Source organism: Podarcis filfolensis, assembly GCF_964270895.1.
Source record: "Podarcis filfolensis genome assembly, chromosome: 4".
In the NCBI taxonomy this organism is placed as follows: Eukaryota; Metazoa; Chordata; class Lepidosauria; order Squamata; family Lacertidae; genus Podarcis; species Podarcis filfolensis.
Genome location: NC_139607.1, coordinates 104574214 through 104592682, shown reverse-complemented (window position 1 = coordinate 104592682; position 18469 = coordinate 104574214). Strand labels below are relative to the sequence as shown.

The following is an 18469-nucleotide window of genomic DNA, read 5'->3' as shown; positions in this document are numbered from 1 at the left end:
TTCTCAAGACGGACCTTCTTCTGCGGGGGGATTCCCTCTGGGGCACACCGGGGGGGGGGGGGGCAAAAGAGCTGGCCAAAGCTGCCTCAGCTGACCTGAGTGGACTGGAAGAGTGAGTCTTCCTCTGCCTGGGAGGGTGCAGGGCCAGGCGAGGGAGCCGGCTGGCCTTTGCTGCCGCCCAGAGATGTCAGGAAAGCAGCAAAGGAGCTTACAGCAAGAACAGAGCTTGGAGAGCCAAGTTCCCAGTTCCAGCCTCAACTAGCTAATCTGGAGAAAGCAAAGGCAGCTGTGCTGGCTCCTTTGTTCTCAGAATAGTGCCAAGGTGACCTCTTGAGGCTCGAGAGAGAAGTGGGAGGAAGCTGTGGAACAGGATGCAACCTAGGAAGTAGCCTGAGCAGCAGGGAGCTCAGCTCAAGAGGTGAGAAGCCCAGGGACAGCGCTGGGACTCCCTCTTTCCTGTGCAGACTTTCTTTTGCAAGCTGAGTTGCACCCAAGTGTCCAACGTAAAGCCTCTTCGTTGCCTGGGGAGGGGGGTGTCTGGTTTTTGCATGATTTGTCACTCCTCTTGTCCTGCCCACACTTGTGTGGCTCCTGCAAGGTTGCCTCCCCCCCCCCAGCTCAATGTAATTCAGTTCCTGCTGCAGCCAAGCAGGTGCCTGGGGGGGTGTCTCTGAGCTGGAGGTCCTGATCTGGCCCCTGGCCCCCTCTCTTCCACCTGGGAGACTTGTCCCGTGGGGAACACAAGGACCTGCCCCGCCTGACACTCATGGAGCAGCTCCCTTTGAGCAAAAGGCTGGAGTGCTCTCTTGAGTTCAGTTTTTTAAAGAGACTAGTAAAGGGACTTGGAAGAGGTGTCTAAAGTTATGCACGGTGTGGAGAAAGTGGATAGAGAGAGCCTGCGCACACACACACACACGCCAGGATACTTGACCATAAGAAGCACCAGTCCAGCATCCTGCTCTTGCAGCCAACGGGATGCTCTTGGGAAGCCAGCGACCAGCACCTGCTTCTGGGAGTCAGAGGGAGGTTGCCTCTGACAGGAGAGAGCACAGCACCTGCCTGTTGGGGGAGACACTGGAGGAGGGCGCCATCCCTTGCCCTGCTAGAAGAAATGCCTTCTCTTCCCCATCTGGACTCTTCACCTCCTTGGTTGCCCACAGCTTGTTCTTTTATACAGTGGTACCTCAGGTTAAGAACTTAATTCGTTCTGGGGGTCCATTCTTAACCTGAAACTGTTCTTAACCTGAGGTACCACTTCAGCTAATGGGGCCTCCTGCTGCCGCGCCACTGGAGCACGATTTCTGTTCTCATCCTGAAGCAAAGTTCTTAACCCGAGGTACTATTTCTGGGTTAGCGGAGTCTGTAACCTGAAGCGTCTGTAACCCGAGGTACCACTGTACATTTGCTTATTCTATCTTTAACAATGCTTGGCCACCACTTTTCTGGGGACAGGTGTAGTTGGACTGTAATTTCCAGGATCCCCCTGAATCCCTTTTTAAAAATTGGTGTTGCATTGGGTGCTTTCCAGTTCTCAGGCATGCAGACTGATCCAAGGGACGGGGTACATCTTTTTAACAAGACAACTGACAGTTTCACATTTGAATTCTTAGAGAATCCTTGAGTGGGTCAGTTTCTGTCTTGTCTGTGGGCCTAGAATTCACCTCTCATCGTTGCTTCCTGCCTCAGTTCCTTAGACCTCCTTCCTGCAAATGTTCGTCCAGGCACTGGGATCTGCCCTGTATCTTATGTTGCAGCTTCTCTGCAGTCTCCTTATCCTCTTTTGGTACACTGTGGACTCCCTGGTCATCCCAGGGTCCAACTGCCACCATAGCCAGTCTCCTGCTACTAATACATTTAAAGAAGTTGTTGCTCTTAATGTTTTCAGCAATGTGCTCCTCTGTTTCAGTTTTGCCAGCCCTTTCTGTCTGCTTGCACCTGGGTTTTTTTTTGGTGAAAGTTTGTTTCATTTGGACAAGACTTCATTTCCCAAGGGAAGCCTTCTTGCCTCCAATAGCTGCTTCTTGGCGTCTTTCCTGATCTGCAGTGTACACCAGCTCAGCTCCTAGTGTGTTTTGGGAACACGGGGCCATCCATGGATGCAGGACAAAGTCCTTCGTGCAGCACAGTTAAGCTATGGAACTCCCTCCCACAGGAGGCCGGGGGGGGGTCACCAGCTTGGATGGCTCTGAAAGAGGAGGGGGCAAATTCAAGATTGCAACAACAGGATATCATAAAAAAGAGGAATCCTGCTACCTGCAATCTCTGAGATCAGCGACAGCCTCACCATAAAATGCCTGAGGTTCCTTCACAAATTGGCAGCCCCCCCCCCCGGACTCCCTCACCTATTGCAGGCCCAAAAAGAGGGGGCAGGAGGGAGAGGAACGCTTGTGGGGCTCGGGCAGGAGGCCAGGAGCTAGAAGCACGAGCCCCACAGCCTCCACCCCAAAGGCCTTGGTTGGTGGGGGCACTATAGGGAGAGCTCCAAGAAACAGACCCCCCTCCATATCTCGGTTCCTTGGAAAGGAGCGTCTGGGAGCACGTCGAGACATGCCGAAGGAAGCGGAGCCCAGCCCTCGCCACGTCCAGCAGACCGCTGCCCAAGCAATGGCATGCGGAAGGCGGGCTAAAGGGCCCCTGCAGGACCCAGGAGTCCGGCCGCTCCCTCTCTTGTAGTCCCGCCCCCGCCTCCCTCTCAGGTTTCCAGCCGCGGGGACACCTGGAAAAAATTGCTGGGGGGCGGGGAGCACAGAAGGGATGAAGTCTATTTGTAGGCCGGGGTGTGGCGCACACCTTAATATCTCTGAAAGAAAACCAACAGCACCTGTTGTGACGGAGTCAAGCAATTGGGGGGGGGTCCTTGGTTGGGGACCTCCCGCCCCCCCCCCCCCAGTCACCAGCTGAGATGCGGCCGCCTCTGCCCTTTTTTGGGCGTCTTCAGCCACCAGCTGAAAAATAACGGCTTAGGGACCTGAGATGAAGAAGAAGGCACAGTTGTTCGCCCCGTCGCGGCTCGGCAGCGCCGCCCCCAGGATGGACGCCAAGGCAGCCGTCGGTTGCCGCGGGACAGGGGCGAGCGAGTCTTCCTGGACCTCACCAGCCTTGCTTTGTGTAGGCAAGCCAGTCTGGGGCTCGGACTGTCCACTCCGGTGGGGAGCGGGAGGGGCGGCGTCGGTGGCGGCCCTTTCCCGTCGGGGCTTCTTTGAAACCTGCGTGAGCTGCGGGGCAGAGGCCTGACCTGGGCAGCAACAAGGCGGGGAAGGGAAGGGAGGAGGCGGCGTCTGGGCGCCATCCTCGCCTGGCTTTCTCGGTCTTATCCCTCCGCGCGCTAGCTCTGGGCTTCATCGGGAAGAGGCCGATGCTCCCGCCCCGTCCCTTGGCGCTCAAGCCCTCAGGTGATACGTCTAGAGCCGGGCTGGGTGGGGCACGTCCGAGGCCGCCCCCTTCCGATGACTCCCTGACGCAGTGGGCTGGGAGCGGACATCCCCGACGGCTCTTGACGCGCCTGTACTCTCTTCTCTTCCTACCGACAATGGTGACCGTCCGGAGCTCTCCCGCCTCGCCCACAGACTGGACGGGCCCCGCGGCGACCCCCGCCGCCGCCGCCGCCTCCACCCTCTCGACGGCTTCTCTGCCCCCGGACCCCGCGGCTGCCTCGCCGCCGCCTCCGCTGCCCCCGCCCCCGCCCCCGCCCGTCGGCTTGAGCCCCGGAGCGCCACGGGCCTGGCCGGGCGGGGAGGGTTGCTCGGGGCGGCGGGCGGCGCGGCTGCGCAACTTCAACTGGGAGGCCATCCCGGCAGAGCGCATCCGGGGGCGCCACAACCTCTGGACGGCGCCCGGGCGGCGTCAGGGCGAGGGCTTCCCGCTGGACCTCGCCCTCCTGGAGGAACTTTTCGGGCAGCGCCCGGAGCCGCCCGGGGGGAGCCTGCGGGGCCAGCCGCCGGCGGAGCAGGTGAGCCCGACGGGGCGGACGGTGACGCAGCGGGCTTCGCCCTCCCGGGCGCCCACAAGGGGCCCCCGGGAGCCGCGTGTGTAGCCGCCTGTCTGGGGAAGTGGGGGGGGGCGCGCGAAGAGATCCGCTGGGGTGCCAGACGCAGCCTTGAGAAACGAGAGGAGAGGGTTGTGCGGCCCATCTCCTGAGGCCCAGAGTGTGAGCAGAGCGGAGGAAGAAAGGCGTGGGGCTGGCCTGCTCTCTCCCCCAGGACGAGGGGACCTGGCATGGTTGGGGTGGGGGGAGAGGGAGTCACCCAGGTCAGTCCCTGGCTCAGTCCCCAACTGAGAGGATCCAGCGGAAAGAGAGAGGAGCGTCTGATCTCTCTTCTCCTGGCCAGCGGCTGCCTGTCAGGGCCGAGGGAGCACCCGGAGAGCCAGGAGGGCCAGCTACCTGGTTTTGTCCAAGCTAGCTGCCTTTCTTGGGACCCCCTGGAGCCGGGCTGGGGGGCTCAGTGCCATTTGGGTGGCGTCTTTCAAGGGCGACGCCTGCCCTGGTTGGATGAGAGAGCAGGGGAAGCATCCGGAATGGGGGATCTGGTTTGGAAGAAAGCCTCTTCCCAGAAGGCAGCTGCCCGAGTGAAGCAGGACTGGGCTCTGGGCTTCTAGGAAGGTGCTGGGACAGGATCAGGACCTCGGTGGTGCAGAGAGGTTTGTGTGTGTGACGGGTGGTGGCCGGGAGAGGCTGCACTTTCTGGCTCAAGTCCTTCCCTGCTTCTCTCCCTCCCTCCAGGTCTCCCTGCTGGACTCCAAGAAGATTCTGAACCTGGGCATCTTCCTCAAGCAGTTCAAGAGGTAGGTGCCAGGGCAGGCGGGAGGGCGGCTGGGCTGGACCACCAGAGGGGGGGTGAGGGGGCCTTGGGCCTGGGGGCAAGGATGGGGCTGGTGCAGAAGGGGCCAGCCCAGGTAAGGCAGCTGCCTCGTCTCTCTTCCCAGGCCGGTCCAGGAGATTGTGGCTGATATCCAGGATGGAGCAGGAGCCCTTTACGGGGCGGAGAAGCTGCTGGAGCTGACAAAGATGCTGCCTGATGCGGAAGAGGTGACTGCTGGGAAATGGGGGGAGCAGGGAGGCTTGCTCTGCTCCCCAACTCCCAAGTGACACCTCCCCTTTTCTCTTTGGGAAGGCCAAGAAGCTGGCTGCGTTCCGAGGCTGCCAGAGCCGCCTCTCGGAGGCTGAGGTCTTTGCCCTGCTCCTCGTCCAGGTGCCCAGGTGAGAGGGTTGGCATGGGTCCAGGGGGGAGCAGAGGCTTCAGCCGGCCCTTCTGCTCCTGCTGGGCTGCCCCAGAGCAGAGGGACAGGATGCCCTCCTCAAGGACCAGGAAACCAAGCCTGGTGAGGAACAGCTGTGAGGGTGTTGGGGATGTGTAGCCCAGAGAAGAGAAGGCTGAGAGCACTCCTCAGATATCTGGAGGGCCAATAAATAAAGACATAATTAATGGTGGAAGATGGAGCTGTTTTCTGCTTCAACAAGGGATTCAGCTCTCAAGAAAGGAGATTCCAGCCAAACATGAGGAAGGACTTTCTGATGTGTTTGATTCCCTGAGAGGGTTTTGAGCAGAGGTGGTGTGGCACCAGCCATGGATTCTGGAGCTGCCATTCCTGCGCTGCAGCAGCTGGACTAGAGGATCCTTGAGGTCCCTTCCAGCCCAGCGGTTCCAGGATTCCCTCCTTCTCTTTGCCCTGCCAGCTACGTCCACCGCCTGAAGCTCCTGGTCTTGCAGGAGGAGTTCTTCCCCCAGCTCAACTCGCTGCAGTCGGCCATCCAGATTCTGACGGAGGCAGCCCTAGGTACCCATGGGGAGGGGGGCACCTGAGTCCTGGGCATGTGGCTTGACTCTCCCCCCTCAGGACGGGCTGGGAGGAGAATGAGAGGGGCCAGAGATTGCATGGAGGCTGCAGAAGGGCTGTCAGTTTGTCCTGGTGGCAATGCAAAATTCCGAAGTGGGGATCTGTCGGCCATTCAGTTGACAGGGCTGGTGTCCCAGAGGCAACGCGGGGTCACTGGAGTCACCTGGCAGGGGTGCCATCCCACTCACCCCCCTTTGCCAGTATGGACTGGATTGATCTCTGCCGCCCCCCATGATCTCATTTCCCCCCTCCCCTCCCCCAGAGTTGTTGGAGTGTGAGGAGCTGCACGAACTCCTCCAGCTGGTGCTGAAGGCAGGAAACTACATGAATGAGGTGAGGGGGCTTGGCTGGCGGGGGGGGGGGAAGAGGGCTCCCTCTGGTCTGGCAGGCAGGAAATGCCACCCTCTTGGGTCACCCTCCAGGCCCCATGGGGGGTTGGGAGGGCAAGGGGGTTGAGGGGGTTGAGGGGTCCCCAGTTGTGTGGGGGGGTGCTCCACTCCCGATGCGCCTCGGAGGTGGCGTTACCTGGGCAGGAGGTGGCACCTGGTTTCTCTGCTTCTCAGCCATCCAGCTGGCAACGGGAGCACCTCCTTGTACCCCCACAAAAGCCTGCATCAGAGGGCAGAGGACCTGCCCTTCAGTGGGTGGCGTAACCTGGCCCCTGAGTCTCTGCTCTGAGCACCGTGGGCAGTTGGCACCTGGCCAGCCAGGGCTTCTTTGGGTATTGGGCTGGTGAGAAGAGCTGTAAGAAAATGTGGCTTTGGGGAGGGGCATGGGCAGTGGCAGGGCAGGGCGTGAGCTGTGGCAAAACAGGCTGGCAGGTGGGCTGGGATGCTCTGGCCTGTGACTCCACCTGAGGACAGCCCTGTTTCCAGAAGGTTTTGATGTTTGATGAGGATGTTCGTCTGTGTTTTTGCTGGAAACTGCCCAGAGTGGCTGAGGCAACCCAGTCAGATGAGTGGGGTATAAATTATTATTCTTATTATTAATAATAGACTGGTGTCCCCTCTCCCTGCAGGGAGGCTACGCTGGCTCTGCGCTGGGCTTCCGCATGTCCTCGCTGCTGAGGCTCACGGACACCAAGGCCAACCGGCCAGGAATGGACCTTCTGCACTTTGTTGCCCTGGTGAGCTCTGCCAGCCCATGAGGGGGCACAGCGGGTAGGAAGGGGGCCTGTGGGGTGTGCCCCATGTGGGTGGTGCCCTCAGCAAATGCCGGCAGAAGGAGGGCCAGAAAAATGACTCCTTTCCTCATGATCGATCCCTAGCGTGGAATTTGCCCCTTTCACAGCTGCCATCCATGGGGTTGACCTCTCCAACGACCCATCCACTATGACCCCAACATCTTGCTCCTGGTCTGTGTGTATATATATATATGTGTGTGAAATTAAGATGGTTTTGCTCCAGCTTGCACTCTTTACACCTGTTCACATTGAATTGCTTTTGCCATTGGGCCACCCATTTCCTCTGTTTATGAAGAGCTCCAAAAGGACCTCTGCAATCTGTTTATTTATTTTTTTTACCATCCTGAACAATTTAGCATCATCAACATGATTTGGTGCCTCACTGCTCACCTCTTGCTCCAGTTTAAAAACAGATACTGGTCCTTTGGCCGGTCCGTTAGTTCCTCCTCTCAGTTTCCTGTTCTGGAAGAGGACCGGGGCCACCTTGGCCCTTGTTTTCTCCCCGTGGGGCGGAAGGTGTTGTGCTTTTCCCATGTACTCTAATCAGCTTCCTGGCTGAGCGGGGACTGAGCCAGATTCCCCCTTCGCTCTTTCTCCCCTTGCCCTGCCTTGACCCTGCAGTCGTCTTCCTGGAAGGACAGGCCAAGGTCTCCAGGGCTAACTCACCACCTCCTTCCCCTTGCAGGAGGCAGAGAAGAAGGACCCGACTCTCCTGCAGTTCCCCAGCAAGCTGCAGCACGTGGGGCCTGCTTCGCGGTGAGGAAGGGCAGTGCTCTGTGCCCACATTGGGGGGGGGAATGGGAATGAAGGAGTTGGGGGGGCATCCCTTCCAGTTCCTGCCCTTGCTCTCTTGTCTTTCCTGCTGGGCCTTCTGAAGCGGACTGGGCTTGCAGCTGGGGAGGGGGTGGTCTGGCAGTCTGGGGGGGCATGAAGCAAGTGCAGCTCCCCAACACCTTATGTGCTCCCTTCGCAGGATCGTTGACCAGGAGGTGATGGTGGAGCTGGAGAGCCTGGGGCAGCGCCTTCTGAGTGCCCAGGGGGAGCTGGAGGGCCTGGGTCTGGGCGCCCAGGTGGGGCCCTTTGTGCAGGTGGCTGCGGTGGAGCTGCAGGCCGTCAGGGCCTCCCAGGAGGGCCTGAGCCAGACCGCGGCCACCTTGTGCGACTTCCTCTGCGAGGACCCCGAGACCTTCAGCCTGACTGAGTGCTGCCGCATCTTCCAGTCCTTTGGGGAGCGCTTCCTGGCTGCCGTGCAGGTAAAACCTGCCCCCAACGCACTGGTGGGGTGGTGGCCTGAAGGGGGCAGTCTATGGGCCTCTGGAGGGACATAGGAAGGCGTCTTATAGCTACTCTGGCCATTGGCAGCAAGGGCTCTCCAGGGACATTCCCAGCCCCCTCTGCAGGTGCCCCTGGTGGGAACTGAACCCGGAGCCGCCTTCAGGCTGCTGAGTTAAGGGCCCTCCCCTCCCCCAGTCCCGATCACACATGAACCTTCCCCCCATCTGGAGGGCAGTGGGGGGGGGAGCAGGGGGCTCCTCTGAGGTGGGGAGGCAGATCCAGGCTGGCTTAGAGCCCCAAAACAACACCACCACAAACTGGCTTACAAGTATACAACCAAGTTTACTAGAATAATAGCTAGAATACAGATAGACTTGCAACCATTCAAGCAACAAACACACTAAGGTGCCATGTGCAAGACAAAGGCTGCTCAGCAAGTAGCGTTTTCAAAGCCACCATCCATCAGTCCGAAAAGCTGCATGGTACAAAATAGCACTCCGATTACAATGTGTGGTAAACCATAAAAATTAGAAAATATCAGTCTCACACTATACCTTACCCAGTCATACAAAGCGGTTTGCTCAGGATAAAGAAAGTGCCTGATGAAGCGTGTAGCGAAACCTGTAAAATACCTGGAGAACAGGTCTCCTTTTGCCCACTTGCGTTCTTCTCACCAGGGGGGTGGCTTTGATTTGCCTTCCCGTGACTGATCCATGCACACGGCTTTGTGTTTCCAACTCAAGACCCATTGAAGAACATCTCATCCAGTTCAATCTTTGAAAAACAGCTTTGAAAAATTTTCATATTCTCCAGTGTGCTACCCTTGCCGTTGTGGCGGCACACGGTTGCCGTTCTGTGACTGGACTTACGCTACTTGTAGAACGGTTCATTCATCCAGTCTGTATAACATTTATTGCACATGTATCTTGTTAAGATACAGCTGTACATTTATCCACTCCATGTTTACAGTATCTCCAGGCTTTGTCTTGCACATGGCACCTTAGTGTGTTTGTTGATGCAATGGTTACAAGTCTATCTCTATTCTAGCTATTATTCTAGTAAATTTGGTTGTCTACTTCTAAGCCAGTTTGTGGGGCTGTTTTGTTGCATTGGCTTAGAGCCGCCTCACCAGTCGGGGCAGAGACTGCGGGTTGGGTTCCTTGCAGTGACTCTGCCTGGGGCACCTGACGATCCTTGGATGGCCTCCCGCTTTGCTGTGGCTCCAGCACCCCCTTCCGGTGCTTCCACTGGTTGGGTGAGCATGTGCAGAGTGCAGGATCAGCTCCTGGCTCCCTCCTTCACGCAGCCCATAGTGGGACTGTGGAACTCCCTCCCAGAGGAGGCAAGACGGCCACCAACCTGGATGCCTTGAAAGGCGGAGAGGCCTTTGGAAGGCAGCTAGCCAGGGTGTCTCTGCTTCTGGGAAGCGCAGGAGGGGAGGGGTTTGGTGCTCGGAGGGGTCCCCTGGTTGGCCCCGGTGAGAACAGGGTGCTGGTGCAGATGGCTCTTCTTCTCATGTCCTCCTCCTCTTCCCCCCCAGGACAACCAGGCTCGGGAGGCTGCCGTGTGCCGGCAGCAGCGCCAGGAGCGCGAGCGCAAGGAGAAGCAGAAGCGGCGCTCCATCGCCAGCTGCTCGGCCCGCGACCCTGGCCTGCAGGACGTGGAGCTGGACCTCTTCTTCCTGCGGCCCCCTCGCTCCCGGAGGCGCAACCGGTCCCAGCAGGGCCTCCGCCTCGCCCTGGAGAGCCCCCAGAGCACCAGAGAGAGGGCCCTGCCCCTCGGCCGCCGGAGACACACGCTCACCGCCCTGCCCCCCTGCACAGAGCCCCCCAGGCCAGCGGAGCCAGAAGCCGCCCCTGCCACCCCCACCCTCCCCCCTGGCTGTGGCAAGAAGGCCGGGGGGCTCTTTGGGCAGGGCCTCAAGGCCTTCCTCAGGTCCCCCCCCATGGCCACGGTGGCCGCCTCCCCCCAAGGCCCCGCCTCGCCCGAAGCCCCCAGCGGCTTCCGCTTCCCCACCCTGTTCCAGAAGAAGACCCCCCAGGAGGGCCCAGAGCTCCCCACCTCCCCCCTGGCTTCCCCCAAGGACGTCTCTGCCCTGGTGGGCTTCTTCCGCCGCCTGAGTGTGGGGGAAAAGCCACGGCAGGGAGCCCAGCTCTGAGACGGGGCAGCTGGGAGGCTCCCAGGGCAAACCTGCTGCCAGCAACCCCTCCCCCCAGAACATGGGGCTCCAGTTGGGGGGGCCCTTCTCTCCCGCTGCCCACCTTGTGCTGCCTCCACTCAAACTCTGCACTAGCCTAGAAGAACTGGTGTCTTGCTGCTTCCCTCCTGCCCCCCCCCCCGCCCCCGTCCTTGCAGGATCAGACCCTCTTTCTCAGGCCACAGAGCCAAGGGCTGCAGCCGGCAATTTTAAAGTCTCTCCCCCCCCAATAAAACACTTTTATATTCTCTCATCTCCCCCTTTTAAAAACTGTTCTGTCCGTTGACTCTCAATAAACTTTTTTGGAGCTATTTCTTGCCTGAGTGTGATCTGAGCCCCAGGGACTTTGCAAACTCATCCTTCCAGGGGGTGGGGTGGACTGGGGGGCGTGTTTTAAACTGTTGATTGACATCATCACCAACTACCATATTTTTCGCCCTATAGGACGCACTTTTCCCCCTCCAAAAATGAAGGGGAAATGTGTGAGGCAAATGCAGGCTTTCGCTGAAGCCTGGAGAGCGAGAGGGGTCGGTGCAGAGACTTGATTTATCCCTCATCTCACACGGACACAGGACCAGCAGCACTGACCCCTCTCGCTCTCCAGGCTTCAGGCAGCTATCCGCAAGCCTTTGGAGCCCGGCAGGAGTTCCCGCAGGGCTGCGAAGGCTTGCGGACAGCAGCATGCAGCCCAAAGCACGGGGCGCGCCCCATGCTTCGCGCAGATGTCCGCAAGCCTTGCGAGCCCGGCGGGAGTTCCCACCGGGCTCGCAAGGCTTGCGGATAGCAGCCTGTTCTGGGGGCTGGGGTCGGGGGAAGCTCGGGCCTATAGGGCGAAAAATACGGTATGTTCAATCAAGGCCAAGGGACCTGCATCCATTGGATCCTCATCATGGTTCGATTTTGCTCAATAGCAACTCAGGGGAACTGGGAATAAAGCTTATTCACACAACAAGAAGCAGCTCCCACAGACATGTAACTGAAACAAATCTCTTGGCTCTGTTGATATACAAAGCTTGAAAGAAATGATAAATGGAGATGATATGAAATGGAATTAGAAACAATATAGAATGTGTACAGAAAAGGGGAAATAGAAAATTGAGTATATGGTAATTCACACAAATATGACTGATTGAATGATTGCAATTGGATATGATTTTTTATGCTGATTAGCAAATGGCAAGCACTGGCAAAGCAATAAAAGGGACTAACATCTTTGATAATAAATTTTTATTAATTTTCAATTTCAATCCAATAATACTCATTATAACAATACCAAATTATAATACAATTACTAATACCAACTGTTCAAATACAAAATTATATAATTTATATAATTTAGGTGGCCTCCCGTGTGCTAGAACTGATGGCTAATGATTTTATTTCTGTGTTCCAAAATATTATGAATTTCAATTATATCCCAGTCAAAAAAATAATCCCTTATACAACAACTGCAATATTCACTCCATAAATAATAAAGGATGGGGAAGAGTCAGCTCTAACTTTCCATTGTAAACCTTTTCGTAACCATTGTAAAATAGAGTTTCCCTCCCTTTTCCCTTTTTTTTTTAACACGCTCAGTTCTGTTTAATGTTGTCTTCCATATCTATGATATGGATCAGGCTTGGTTTCTAACTGCCTCAACCATTCTTCATCAGGCTTGGTTTTCAGACCTTCATCATCCTGGTCTTCAACTAGCCTGCACTGACCGGCAGCAGCTCTCCAGGGTTTGGGGGGGACGACATTGCCAGCCGCCGCCCCCCCGAGATGCCGCCTAGGACGGAAGACCTGCATGCCAAGCAGATGGTCCAATCCTGCACTGTGGAGACCCCTAGCCTGCCTGGGAGGATGTGGGGCTGGTCTCCCGCTGGGAATGGGGCTGCAGGAAGAAGGAGGTGAAAGGAAGATGCAGCCCAGCTGCAGGCGGAACAGCAGGGGCCTCCGAGTTCTGAAGGAGGAGCATCACCAGGTGGGCCCAGGTCCAGGTGAGGGGGTTGCCACGGTGACAAGGACCCGCCCTCCTTTGTGACATCTCTTGCTTCTCCTGTAAAAGCCACTGACTCGCAGGCAGCCATTGTGGATTAGGAGTGAGGCGAGAGGAGGAGGAGGAGTTAGTGGCAGTTGGTGGAGATTAGGCGGAGGATTAGTGAATTGCTATTTTTTTCATTTTCCTATTTTGATTTCATTTATTACTTTGATTTATTTATTTTGATTTTCTTTTATTCTTTTAATTCTTTATTTTAACACTTATTTTTTAGTTCTTTAATTTAATATTTTTATTTTTATTTTTGTTCTTTGTTTTTTATTTTACATTTTTTGTGCATATTTTGTATATATTTTGTATATTTTATTTTGTACATATAGGAGTATTTAGGGTTAGGTGTAGGGTTAGGATGGGGGGTTGGGGTTGGGATCATAGTTAGGCTTGGGGGGCATTTTAGATAGTAAGCTACTTTAGAGAGGAGGGTGGGATCTTTTCCTGGAGGAAATGGGCAGGCTGTAAGTAGCATTCCTCCCCTTTCTCTTCATCTCCTGGGGAGTCCCCTGCCCAGCCTTGGCTCTCTGGAAAGGCCTGGTCTTTATTCAATGAACTGTTGCAACAAGACTTCCAACTACCACATGGACGAAGCCCATTTCACCCACAACACCTTTTAATAAAATGCCATACATACATCACATCTGTGTCACAAACTGGGAGGGTTTTTCTGGTGGAAACCTGAGTGGTCCATGTTTCACAAGCGTACAGTTGGGTTGATAGTAGAAGAGCCTAGACTGAAACTCCAAAGACTCGTTTCAATGGACCAAGAACGGTTTCCATGGCTGGTCCTGACTTTTCCCCCTTTCCCAGTGGAGTTCCCTATTTGTAGAGCAGAGGCCATGGCTGGTCGCCAGCTGCAGTGCCTGTGTGCTTTGTGCTGGAGGGCGCTGTTTCGTGGTGCTCATGGGTTGCTATTGGACAGTTATTTGGATAGTCTGACTGGATTGGTTTATGGGAGCCTTTGGAATAGAACAAGGAAAGGACTGTGTTATGATGTGTTTTGTGGGGAAATTTGCAGAAGTGGTGCTGCTGATGGTTTTCCCAGTAGTGATGTATGGAAGTGAGAGCTGGACCATAAAGAAGGCTGATCACTGAAGAATTGATGTTTTTGAATTCTGGTGCCGGAGGAGACTCTTGAGAGGCCCATGGACTGCAAGAAGAACAAACCTCTCCATTCTGAAGGAAATCAGCCCTGAGTGCTCACTGGAAGGACAGGTCGTGAAGCTGAGGCTCCAATACTTTGGCCACCTCGTGAGAAGAGAAGACCCCCTGGAAAAGACCCTGTTGTTGGGAAAGATGGAGGGCACAAGGAGAAGGGGACGACAGAGGACGAGATGGTGGGACAGTTTGTCGAAGCTATCAGCATGAGTTTGATCAAACTGCGGGAGGCAGTGGAAGACAATCTGAGCAGGCTGAAAGCAAAGAGTGAAGTTACTGTAACTTCCATCATAGAGCTTCAGTATGCTGATGACAACATAGTGTGCACACGCTCAGAGGATGACCTCCAAACCATCCTAAATATCTTCACAGAAGCTTACAAAAAGCTTGGCCTATCACTCAACATCCAAAAAACCAAAGTGCTGCACCAACAAGTACAAAATAACCCCTCTGCAGTGCCACAAATCCGACTCAATGGTGTAACAGTGGAAAATGTCAATCACTTCTCCTACCAAGGCAGTTATATTTCCACAAGGGCCATCATTGATGCCGAAATCCAGCATCGCCTGAGCTCTGAGAGTGCAGCTTTCTCCCAACTAAAGTGCAGAGTGTTAGAAGACCGGGACATTGGCAGGGAAACCAAAATGCTTGTTTACAAAGCTATTGTACTACCAACCTTACTATATGCTTGTGAAACATGGACCACTTATAAACACCATCTCCAACTCCTTGAAAGATTCGATAAACAGTTTACACATCACCTGGGAAGACAGGCGAACTAATATCAGTGTACTGGAAGAAGCAAAGATCACCAGTGATGAAGCAATGATTCTTCAACATCAACTTTGTTGGACTGGTCATGTTGTGTGGATGCCTGATGATCATATTCCAAAGCAACTACTCTATTCCGAACTTGAACATGGAAAGCGTAATGCTGGTGGTCAACAAAAGAGGTTTAAAGGTGCTCTCAAGGCAAATCTAAAAAAAAATAGAATAAACACTGACAACTGGGAAACACTGGCCTGCGAGTGCTCCAGTTGGAGAACAGCCTTGACCAAAGGTGTCATGGGCTTTGAAGACACTTGAACTCAGGACGCAAGGGAGAAACGTGCTAGGAGGAAGGCACGCTTGGCAAACCTTCACCAGTATCAACTCCCACCCGGAATCCAATGACCCCACTGTGGAAGGGTGTGTGGATCCAGAATTGGCCTCCACAGTCACTTACAGACTCACTGTTAAAACCATGTTTGTGGAAGACAATCTTACTTGGTTATGAGTGATCACCAAAGAAGAAGAAGACATTTCCAACCTGGGACCTTTGGCTGAAGGTTGGGTATAAATGTGGGGAATAAAGGCCTGTGGAATAATTCTGCCTCTCATTTTCCATCTCTTTCATCCAGATGACATCATCATTGAAGATTTATAGGCAGTGTGGACCTCGGGCTCCGCTGGACACCAGAGAGAGGCCACTGGGTAAGGAGGAAGGTGGTTTTTTTCAATTTGGTCTCATTCTGTTGGTTTTCAAACCAATCTCTGGGTTCTTTTCATCTTTTTGTGGGGGGGGGGACTGTTGGGGAAAAGGATTCAGAGGAGGAGAGATATATTTCTGCACAACTAACATGAAATGGGCACCAACGTCCAAATGCACTCAGCAGGTACAGCTTTCTCAAAGGCCCATCTGTCGTTAGAGATGCCCTGTTTCACCTGTGAGAGAAGCAGGCACTCCTGGCATCCTGCTTACCTTTGTTCTCTTGCAGGTGGCAGAATGATGCCGGCAAGACCTCTTTATCCGCCTTTTCATGGGGGCAGAAAGGAAACAGCGGCTGTGGAACCAGATCAGGTATGGGGAAGCTGCCTTGTGGGGACAGAGGCCGAGGGATGGAGCAATGTCATGGACTGGTGGGGCACAGAGGAATGGTGGGAGGAAGCAGCCGGGGAACCAGGAAGGGAAGACGTCTCAGAGCCCAAGGAGTGGAGGTGGAGGAAGGATGAGCGGTCAGAGGGAGAAGAGGCCGGGCAACCAGGGGAGGGGACCCAATGAGTCTCAAACCCTTGGTGAGGGAGGGGCACGTGCTGTAGAGGGAAGTGAGGGGTGATGGGGAGAACTCGAGGATCCCATTGAGGAGAACTCTGATTCTCAACCTCCGCTGCCTTGCTTCAGGAGAAGAAAAGGCTCTAGAGTAAACCCACAATGTAACTGGCTGTGTTTAACTATATAAATTCTTTATACATCATATAAACATAACTCTTTTCACATTCTCTAGTTAAGTAGAAGCAATTAAGGACCAACATTTAGAATAGGAAATACAAATAGATCAATTTTTATATACGTAATGTCCAAATAAAAGCTTTTTGTGTTCCACGTATGTCTTAGCGAATACCAGTGTTAAACGTAACAACTTTAAGGAGCGGTACTTGCAAAAGATGAACTTTTCCTTGTAATGTTCCACATCTGCCTTTGCAAAGAATGGCTGTTGTATGCAGTTGCTGTATGCAGGTATCAGGCGAAGGATACGGAAGATCTTAACGTGTGCCTTTGCAAAATATAGTTGTTGTATGCTGGTATCAGACGAAAGAACTTAAACAAGGAGTCCCCGAAGGAGTCCCCGAATAATACCTCGTTTTGCCCTGCTGGGCTTCGTCAGCTGAGCATACTCATATTTTGTGTATCAGAGACATGGAATGTGTGACTACACAGATCCAGAGTGGAGTCCTGAAGATGGTGGGGTGGCATTTTGTAGGCCTCCTTCTGGCAACTCCTGCAGCCAAGCTGGTTTCTTATGCCTTGCTCTTCTTTCCTTTGGACCACCTCAGGGGGCCGAGAGGGGGCATCTTGCTGCCTGGGCACAGGGTTGCCACCTTTCTTTTGGCAAAAGACAGGGCAGGGCAGGACAGAAAGAGATCCGAAAATTGATAGCCTTATTTTGCCTCAAAAGATCTCATGGATTTTTGGGTTTTTCAGTTTCCTAGGATATATGATCTATTCCCTGTGTAACTCCATGTGTCTCAGCGTCGAGCTGATTGAAGACAGAGACGGGATTTCTACTGTGTCACGAAGATCAGGGAGTGAAATTCTACTAAATCCTGAAGGACCACCAAATGATTGCCCACTTGCGAAGACTTCTGAATCTGCAACTCCTGGAACTCAAAGCGGAATTCCAGAGCCTGGTCAGGGGAATGAGAACCAATTGGTGGAAAGAGGAAAAAGAACTGGAATAGAATAGAAAAAAATAAATAGTTTTTAATGGATGTTGAATAAATTGTTACTGTTTGGAATTTCATTGTGTTATTGTCTTCCATTGATCTGGACACTTTTGTTGTTGTAGCCTAAAATAGCATTAGCATTTTTTGCTGCTGCATCACTCTCATGTTGACTCATGTTAAGTTTGTGGTTCACTAAGATTCCTAGATTCTTTCCCCTCACCTTATATTGGTGCAGCTGGTTCTTCCTGCCGAAGTACAGAACCTGAGATTGGCTAGAGGTCCTCTTTGCTGGCCACCAGGGCATGACCATGTCACAGTCGGTGTTGTGGTAGCTCTGTGTGGCATTAATACAGTTCAGTGCAATTGCCTGGTGACAGTCCAGCTGGTGGCAGTGACCTGACATCTAAGCTGTCTCCAGGACACTCAGTCTTTTGCCTTGGAAGAGCATATCACGTTTGTGATGCAGAGGCTGTGGTAGGAGCACAGTTCAAGTAGCCTTTCTCCATTCTTGTTCAGGCTCCCGATATCAAGGGAGCCTCTGTGGTTATCCCAGCTGTGGCGACTTCTCCCAGCAGGAATAATAATAATAATAATAATAATAATAATAATAATAATAATATTTATGCCCCGCCCATCTGGTTGGGTTTCCCCAGCCACTCTGCTCCCAGCAGAACACTAAAAACAGAAAAAACTTCAAACATTAAAAACTGCCCTAAACAGTGCTGCCTTCAGATGTCTTCTAAAAGTCAGATAGTTGTTTATTTCGTTGACATCTGATGGGAGGGTGTTCCACAGGGTGGGCACCACCACCGAGAAGGTGTTTGCAGTCTAGTTCCTTGCAGAACTTGTTCTTGATCTGTATATCAGAGCACACAAAGTGTAAACACTCAATATGTTAACTGGAATGGAGGTAGTTGAGAGATGGAGAGAAGGCAAGCATTCTGAGCCCTCAGCTGGCAGTTCTATCGCAGACGGAAGGGAGTCCTTCGCTGACAATCTCATGCCTTGAATGTGCGGTTCTTTGAGATGCCCTCCTGGCCACAAAAGGTGCAGTTCTTTTCTCTGAGGCTGCCATTCGAAACAAGTCTGGTCTCCTGTAGAGCAGCAATGTCCATGTTGAGTGTTTTCAGCTCATGGTCAGTGATGTTCATCTTCCATGAGTCACTGACCTGCAGCAAGTCAGCAAACAAGCCAGAACACATGGTCCTAATGTTCCAGCTTGCTGGGTGCAAGAGGGTTTGTTCCTTTCTTTTTTGCCTGATATAGCAGTTTAGTCTATAAAACAGGTCCCAGCCACCCCCCTCTCTAGCAAGGAATGTCTCATTGTTCTATGAAAAGGCAGCCTGTCTCCTCAGTTCAGTCCAATTTGCCAGGACAAACTGAAGGGGAAGACTGTCATTGTCCAACAAGCAGTGCTTTTTTCTGGGGGGACATGAATACCACTGAACATTTTATGAATCTAAGTTTGGCTTCATTGAGGGGCAGTATTTCAATATGAGTAGGAAAATGAGAGGACCCCTGAACATTTTCTTTAGAAAAAAGCACTGCCATCAAGAATGCAGAATGACTCCTGGGAGCCTTC

General features: G+C 53.7%; 2 protein-coding genes across 3 annotated transcripts in view; one reads left to right on the top strand and one right to left on the bottom strand.

Annotated features, from left to right (window-relative positions):
• The window catches only part of TIMM10B (translocase of inner mitochondrial membrane 10B), a 270934-nt gene that overhangs the window by 8485 nt on the left and 243980 nt on the right, over window positions 1–18469 (bottom strand). The gene's annotated exons all lie outside the window — the stretch shown is intronic.
• On the top strand, window positions 3530–10765 carry LOC310761858 (FH2 domain-containing protein 1-like; the record flags this gene model as incomplete). The annotated part of the gene is made up of 10 exons (XM_083612055.1): window positions 3530–3949; window positions 4721–4782; window positions 4924–5026; window positions 5112–5197; window positions 5675–5775; window positions 6098–6168; window positions 6854–6961; window positions 7704–7774; window positions 7992–8271; window positions 9834–10765. The coding sequence occupies 10 exons, from the start codon at window positions 3530–3532 to the stop codon at window positions 10449–10451; spliced, it is 1920 nt and encodes a 639-aa protein (XP_083468181.1). The 3' UTR covers window positions 10452–10765.